The sequence below is a fragment of the Rhagoletis pomonella genome, unplaced genomic scaffold (assembly GCF_013731165.1).
Source record: "Rhagoletis pomonella isolate Grant_MI unplaced genomic scaffold, Rhpom_1.0 Rhpom_scaffold_00006, whole genome shotgun sequence".
Taxonomy (NCBI): Eukaryota; Metazoa; Arthropoda; class Insecta; order Diptera; family Tephritidae; genus Rhagoletis; species Rhagoletis pomonella.
In genome coordinates, this window is record NW_023458560.1 from 44,722,205 (window position 1) to 44,730,491 (window position 8,287).

The 8,287-nt window shown below is 35.9% G+C and overlaps 3 protein-coding genes across 3 annotated transcripts in view; 2 read left to right on the plus strand and 1 right to left on the minus strand.

The window, feature by feature from the left end:
• Positions 1 to 2,997, plus strand: part of LOC118740791 (U2 small nuclear ribonucleoprotein auxiliary factor 35 kDa subunit-related protein 1-like) — a 6,527-nt gene extending 3,530 nt beyond the window's left edge. The window contains exon 7 of the mRNA XM_036472480.1: positions 1,888 to 2,997. The gene's annotated coding sequence lies outside the window, so the exon portion shown is untranslated. The remainder of the gene's footprint in view (positions 1 to 1,887) is intronic.
• Positions 7 to 1,888, plus strand: LOC118740812 (zinc finger CCCH domain-containing protein 16-like; the record flags this gene model as incomplete). The annotated part of the gene is given in 6 exon segments (XM_036472505.1): positions 7 to 101; positions 103 to 252; positions 313 to 416; positions 621 to 765; positions 1,094 to 1,681; positions 1,753 to 1,888. Coding segments are annotated over 6 exon segments (1,173 nt in total), but the record flags the coding sequence as incomplete, so codon positions are not given.
• Positions 2,998 to 3,199: 202 nt separating the features above from the next.
• LOC118740803 lies at positions 3,200 to 4,060 on the minus strand. Its single transcript, XM_036472496.1, has one exon. It carries the CDS (start codon positions 4,055 to 4,057, stop codon positions 3,413 to 3,415), a length of 645 nt encoding a protein of 214 aa, XP_036328389.1. The 5' UTR covers positions 4,058 to 4,060; the 3' UTR covers positions 3,200 to 3,412.
• Positions 4,061 to 8,287: the final 4,227 nt, after the last annotated feature.

An 8,287-nucleotide genomic window follows, 5' to 3' on the forward strand; every position in this document is an offset into this window, starting at 1 on the left:
CCGTTGCTTTCCAACATAATTGTTGTGCGTCACTTCTTTATGCATCCGCTGTTGGAACAGGACGAGCACAACGAATACGCAAATGCTGATGGTGGTTTGGAGTGAGCAGGACTTGCGCGAGGTGTATGTAGAATTCTTTGATGATGTAATACCAGAATTGCAGGGATTTGGTTATTTACGAAATTTCCGTACTGTGCGTAATGTGTTGCGACACTTGCGTGGACATGTGTTCGTCGAGTACTTGGAGGAGAGGTGCGTTTGATGCTGCATGTGATACATGTACAGAAAATTATAATCGTTTTTCATTGGCAGATCTGCTTTAAAAGCTTTTATAAAGCTACAAGGTCGCTTTTATGCCGGCAGGCAACTAAATGTAGAATTTTCAAGCATTCAAAATTGGCGGAGCGCTATTTGTGGTATGTGAGGCGTTAGCAGCTAACACATATTTCTCTGATGGTATCCTTTTTACTAAAACAAAGAACAAACTAAACATCAAAACGATCAAAAGAAAACATACAGTGCACATAACTTATGATATATATGTTATATGTTAAATATGATTTTTAACATTTTATGCTAAACACTTTTCCTTAACAAAATTTTCTATTTCTCGAAAAAAGTGTTATCGCACGCGCACAAATGTCCTAAGGGTGATAAATGTAATTATTTACACTTATTCAAAAACCCTGGTAATAAGTACAACACGCGTTTGGTGGCCAAAAGAACACCAAGTGCTAGGGTGCAGGTAGCCACGCCCCTAATAAGGTAAAGTACATATCGTCGTTTAAAGTACAAAACCGCGTATCGTCGTTCTGACCGCGTAACTGACCTTTTTTGTCAAAAATTGGATTTGCTCATAGAAGCCCTTGGCTCAAGCCTTATCCATTCGTTCTGAAATATACTAGCCAGAAATGCGATTGCTTTATAAAAGAGAGAAACATTTAGAAAGATGAGGGTTTTGTACTCTACAAAATAATTATGCACCTTCACATACGCGATTTTGCATTATCTTGATATGCGGTTTTGTACTTTAAACGATGATAAACATATTAACAAAGCAAGCATCCTTAATTCCTTTAATATATTTTTCAAGCTGGAACATGGTGACAGCGAATGATGTAAAACAAAATTCACGCAACTGGCGTTGGTCCGAGAGTCCTAAAATTGAAGCAACGAGATTTGATCCAGAAAAGACTGAGAAAAAAGTTAGCAAAAGCGATGATTGCCGTAGACATAAAAATGATGATAAACTAAAAAATTCCACCCACACCCAAACAAAAAACGAAGATGTCGATGGTAAATCAAAGTGTAAACATGGTAAATCAAAGCGTAAACGCAAAAAACAAAAACATGAGCGCGACAAGTCTCATAAAAAGCACAAAAGAAAGCGTTCGCGCAGCTCAAAGCATTCTGAAAAGCATCAAGACCGCCAAAATGATTCCAGAACTAGTGACAATAAGCACAGTAAAAGCAAATATGATCACACTACGCGCTCTTGTACACCCAGTACTAAGAGTGATGATGGCCGACAGAGCAAATCAGCTGGAAGTGAAAGTAGTCGTTCAGCTAGACAGGATGATGACAAGGGACAGCATAAGAATGGCAGCGACAAACGCGAGCATTCAACTGCTGAGGAGAGGCATACAAAGCAAAAATACCATAAATCTAGTAGCTCAGATAGGTGTATATAGTTTTGCTGAATTACAATCTGAGAAATATTGTGAATATATCCTTTTTTTTTAAATCGCCTAGCTTTACTCCAAAGAAAAATAGAAGCATTGACAGCAACAGAAGTCGGAGCAAAGAAAGTCCCGAGCGGAGAAACGCGGCGTCGAAGTGTTAACAGCGGCTTATTTTGAAATATCTTCGGTGATGCTACAAAATGTTCTATGTCAATTATTACCTCTGGTGCTTAAAGGATCTGTCATCAGCACTCCGGTGCAGATCAAAGCACATCTAAGGCGCCAATGGTAATAATTGACTTTTGACGTTTTGCAGTATCACCGACGATATTCTGCATGCACTAAATATTTTCAATAAAAACATACAGTGTTAAAAGTTTTCATAGTTAAAAAATATGTTTTCAAGTTATTTTACACCTAAAGTATGTATAAAAGTAAACTATTTTGTTATAGCTTTTTTGAACTCTTCTAGTTTGCAAAAGTTTTGATTTGCCCCCGATGAATATCGTTTAGGCCTGTCTATAGTCCTTCTGGTTTAGAAAATGACTTACATACGTCCCTGGCTGAGCCTGGTCTTTGAGGAACATGAGATAGGGAGTATGCCCGCCTTGAAGCAAGTGCCTGCAGGCTTGGAGTCAATGTCTGTCATGCTTTAAAGGATTTGGAGCAACCCTTCTAGAAGTTTTCGTTCTGATACAGGCAACACTTAATGGGGTTCACTGATCTAAACGAGCGTAGATCTTTAAAACAACATGTCTTGGATTTGCCGAATAAATTTGGTGCGTAGAAGCGATTGTTTTAGGAATTAGGTCGAAATTTTTGATGTTATCTGTAGCAGCTTGGTTGTATTGGAAAATCCGTAGTCTTATTGCGACGAAAAAATAGTGAATGAGGCCATATAAAATATAAATTCTCCCAATAGATGCCTGTTGGAAGTAGCACGTTTTTTGGAAGCGATACATTTTAGATTAAGTAAGGTTAGGTAAGGTGAGGTTGTGGTTGTGGTGGCCTCAGACAAGGGATGCACTTGGATATTTAAGAGATAGTCCTTTGCGCTACCACGTCAACTGAACGGATATCATTACCTAGTCGGTGGAATTGCTCGTCCCCGCGGCTCGCTAATCCACATTATGCTTTTACTTGAGTTCTACTGTCGAGACAGCGCATACTTAAGTTACAAAAGCACCATCACTTTTAACAATATTGTAATTCATACATACTTACCCACTCCTCCTCATAATTCGTTAAGTTTTCTTTTTTCAATAAACAATTTTTTTTATAATTCTTAAAAATTTTTTAAGATTTTAATGTTTATTTTCGGCACTCATTGCAGATAAGTAATTGGAAAAAGTACATTTTGTGAAAAGTGCATGGCATATAAAAATTCGATAAATTTATTTATGTAGATAGAATAAATATTTTATAACAAATAAAAATATAACGGCTTATGTAATAGGCTGGCCGTAGAGAGTGATCTCCACGTCGTTGCAGCCAAATTTTTTCAATTTAGCTGGCGGAAAATTTTAGGTGAGTTTTCATCATCAGTTTGCTACAAGAATGCACGCAAGTAATAAATTTTAAAGTCTATTATTTGTTGTTTTATACTTTTTTACAAATAAAATTAAAAATAAAAAATTTTAAAAAAGAAATTAAAATAATAAAATTAATAAAAAAAAAAACACGCACACACAGACAATGCGAAGGCAACACCAACTCACTGCAACGCCGCCTTAAAGACGAATACCCGGATTCGTGGCTGCCACATAGCGCAGCAGTTCATCGTTATCCTCGCAGATGACAGGCTTTTCGTGATAGCAGGCCACATCGTGCCATGCAATACCATCATTGTAGACATTATTCAACACCGACAAGCACTGTTCCTTGGTCTGGTTGATCTCGTATTCAGCATTGTCAGGTTGTGGGCGCTTCTTGTGGCCAGTTTGCGACCATGGATTGTAGCCCCAGCCTTGTGGAATGCGGTTGGTGGCTTGAATCTTCTCGCGGGTGGCAGACCAGAACCAACCGTAAACATTTTTGGGTTCTAAATCGGGACGATTTTCACAGCCAGCGAAATCGCAAATACGGCCAGCAGTCCAAATGTATGGTACATCGTTCTGTTGAATGACACGGAAGATCAGATTGTTCTTCTCTTGTGTCTCCAAAGCGACCAAGTCCATGCAGTATTCACGGCACAAGTTACGACCATCCAACCAATCGACCTTCTTGTTGGCCAACGCTGGTACGTGAGAGCTGAGGAACATGTTGCGACCGCGGTAGGAGAATTCCTTAGGACCTGAATGGGTGAGAGAGAAAGGGAGAGGGAGAAAAAGGGAATTAGTATGTGATGCAACAGTAGGTGACATTTGTATGTACATATGTATGCATGCATGTAAATATTGTATATATGTATATATACATGTATAATATTAATTCTGTAACTCTTCCAACAGTTAAACAACAAAAGACTTAAGCAACAAACTCGCTTGCGATTGCCACACATGCATTGTCTCTCCGTTGGCCCTTTTCAACACCATCACCGTCGCTCAAGCTATTCGTGTCACTGTTACAACTATTAATTATTTCCGAACCCCCCGCCAGCCATGCAGCCAGCATAAGACAAGTGCTAAAATATTACCGCAACAAGCTCAGCTGAGAGTCACGACAAGTAGCTATCGACTGCTATCGAAAAATCAACAAATACAACAGCAACGATCTCGCAGCAAACAACGGCTGAACAGGTAATATAATTTTATACTGTAGCATACGTATGGAGTCGCTCCTTTAGCTGCACTTTGCCGCTGCCATTGCTATTTTCTTCTTCGTTCAGCCGGTTGTAGAAAAAGTTTTTAAAAGTTTTCCCAACAATTATTCGCAATTGTGCTAATGAGCAACGCAAATGGGTGTGTGTTGGCGCTAAGTAGGTGGCTTGTTACACATGTCTACAATACCTTGACGGCTTCGCCAACGACCAGCGATAGAGCTAAAAAAAACACCGGCACTAACGGCGGCAGCCGCTTATATGTTGCAAAGTGTCAAGAAAAATGTGCAATTTTGTATGCAGTATATAAATATGTATTAAAGTCGACAGTGAATTTAAACAGCAACCGCCCAAATATTGTGCAAAAACTTGTTTGAACAGCAGCGCAGCGCCTATGGAATTTTTTCGCACATCGGCGTTGATTTATTTTCTTATTCCCTTTTGTAAATCTTTTGCCGTTAAAATTTTCCTACATATCTTCAGTTTACTTATTGGCTAACAAGCCACAACAAATGTAAACACTTGCATAATTAATGATGCTTTTAGTAGGCATATTTGCAAAATGCTGCTCAAATGAGTAAGTATCAGCAGCTGCCGTCAATGTGGGTGAGGTTCGTTGCAGGCACACGCGTCTTTAATAATACTCGAGAACGCCATAGCCGTTGGGATTTTCTTTTTTTCTTGATCACATTTCATTTTCTGCCGACCTTATTTTTTTATCTTGTAATTGATTTTAATTTTCAACCGACTTCAAAAAAAGGGCGAGGTTTTCAATTCTTTGGAATACTACTTTTTCTACTGTATGTTACCGCATAACTTTGGACCACTTTGACCGTTTTCTATCATTTTTTTAAGGCCTCAGAGGTTGTCCCATACTAATTTGGTTTAAATCCGATCATTGGATCATGCAGAAATTAACGGTACTTTTAAATTTGTATATGAGAACTGAAGTCGGTTTTGTTTATTTGTGTAAAAAATTATTTGTTTTGTGAGTAATAGATGCGGAGTATTAAGAATTTATGATTCAGAAGTGGAATAATGACGCGTTTTGTTCAGACAAGTTACACTTGTGGCTATGCAAAAAAAAACACGAGGAAGAATTTTGTAAATTAATAAAAAAAAACTTATTTTATTTAATTACAGTTCATACCTTAACAATAAAGATAAATAAGAGTTTAAAACTTTATATAATATTTGGAAAAATTCATAAATTTTTCATCAAAATTTGAAGCCTTTTAATCAAAATTGTTAGGAAAATTTTATTTCATTATAATAAAATGTAGGCTTGAAGTAGCTCAAAGTTCTGGTTGAATTTTGAAATTTTTTTCATACGATTTTGCGCACTTTTCACATATAAAAAGCATGCCCAACATGGAAAACACTACACAAAAAATTTGGCAAACAAATTTTCAAAAATTACCGAGACGTAAAATAAAAGATTAAATCAAAAATAAGAAAATAGTACCTAAAATTAAATTAAAAACATTTTATTATTTCTAAAACAAAATCCAAAAATTGAAAAATGATTAAATTTAAAAAGGTCAAAACATATGATCCTAAAAATCAAATTAAATAAAAAACTGTATTTTTCTTTTTTAAACAATGAAATCTAAAACCAAAAAGATAATTAAATTAAAATATACGCCTCTAGAAGTTTACTGAATTAAAACAAAATATATATTTATTTGTTTTAAAACTAACAAATCTTGAAAAAAAATTTAACTAACCAATAAAACAAAAGTAAATTAAAAAATAAAAAAACAAAATGGAAATAGATAAATATATTTTAGAAAATTACTCGAAACTAAATGGTTTGTTTCTGAAAATGAAATCTAAAAATTATAAAAAAAAATTTTGACCAAAGAAGGAGTAAATAGTATGTATTTAAAAATGAAATAAAAATAAAAGGTAATGTTTTTAAATGATATCGTTATTTTTAAAACAAAATTGAAAGACAATTTACTTAAAAAGACAAAAACTAAAGTTGAAAAAAATAAAATCCTAAATAAAAAATAAAATATATATTTTTTCTTTTTACTGGTTAATTGCAACACTATTTTTTCGACCGTGTAGTTGCAATCAACCGCGGCTTTCAATTAGCTCAACTTTAGTTAACAGTAGCCAATTATGTTGAATAAGGAAATGGATTAGCAACAAGAGCTTACGGGATGTGCATAGCTCAGTGGTTAGCACATTTGACTTTGCACATCGATGCTGAGGGTTTGATCCCCGCTGAAGTCTAGAAAAAAGTCCGAAATAGCAGCTATAACTTCTATCGCTTAGACTTTGTTGTCGTTTCCATTTTTCCTAATAAACAAATCGGGGTACAAATCTTAACAACACTATTGGAATAAACACATTAATACGCCACAAAAAAAAACAAGCGAACTTTTATTAAACCGCCAAATTTTAGCTATCCGAATTTGGTTCACTAAATTTCATAATTCGATCAGCTGATCACTTATTTGCCAGAACCGGGTTGTCAGAATTTCGAAAACACTTCCCCGGCCATTTCATGTTATGAAGATGAGTTAATAAACAGTTGCATTTAAACGGATTTGGCCGAGTGTATATTACAATTTCGATACATATATAAATGTTGATTAATTGAACCGATTTTTTCATTTAGCCGAAGTCTCAAATAACCGATGTATCAAAAAAGCAAAAATAAAAGTGGCAGTTTCCGTGCCAATTAAGCAGAGTTTTCAGTTAATCGGATTGCAACTAAAGAGCTGCGCAAAACCTTCTAAAAGGCACACTTTACTACTATGCAGTACTTACAAGCGGCGTACTACAGGTAGCGTTAACAGCAACACAAAATATTCTATAGCAAGTTGCGCAACAATACAAACACTTCAACATTCGAAATAGAATTTGCTACAGCGACGATAGCGCTTGAGTTTTGGGGTGAAGCAAATTGTAAAACCAAAAAGAAGGGTTGAAGTAAAATAGCGGCAAATCATAGCAAGACAACCGAGTGCACTAGAACATTTGCATGTATGTAAGCAACTCATTACCAATTGCTAGCGCAAGCCTCGCAGTTCGCAGTCAACGTCAATACCGTAATTAATAAAAATGCATATTTTGAGACTGTGTTTTTTTTTGTAAATACATACATAGATACTAAACTCCTGCGCAATTCCATTTAAAGGGCCTAACAAGACATCCGATCGCCGCGCAAATACTTTCCCTCCTTTACTCTCATCGTTCGGGTCAAGTGTGAGTAAGCATAAACCAGTTTCTGCAAGCGTACGTAAACTACCGATCAATAGCAAGATGCGTAGAGTATTTACTTTGCCTTCCGCAACTACTGCGAGTAAAAGGTATTTGACAGTAGAGTACTCTACTGGTAGTACTTGAGTATTTTCGAAGAAAACATACATTTGTGGCAAGAATGATAGAAGAATTTTCTGGATCGCGCATTTGTGGTATCTGAAAAAAGTAAGGACAGGAATGTAGTGGAGCGATGAAGAGAGCGACGAGCAAAACGTACTTTCAACTAAAATGCTGATATACATACCTAAGTACATATGTATGTATGTGCATAGATACGTATGTGCCATGATTCAATAATACAAGGTTAGATAATTATTGACAGCTGCGGTTTGACACTCCCTTACAAAAGGTTGCATTTACGAAGAACAGAGAAAGGGCAAGAAGGCAATCCCTTGTTTCGAAAATGGTAGTAGAAAAGTACGCAAAGTAGGCAATTAGTAGTGAAATTCCTTTTGTAAATTCTAATGTATTTGCAGGAAATCTGACATTTAAAACGAAATGTTGAACGTAATATTGATATATCTACGTGAATTATGTAATTTATATGCTACTTAGCCGTATAAAAACTGAA

Excerpts from the sequence above, each read along its gene's own strand:
- LOC118740803 (XM_036472496.1), bottom strand. The coding sequence starts at position 4,057 with ATGTACATACAAATGTCACCTACTGTTGCATCACATACTAATTCCCTT.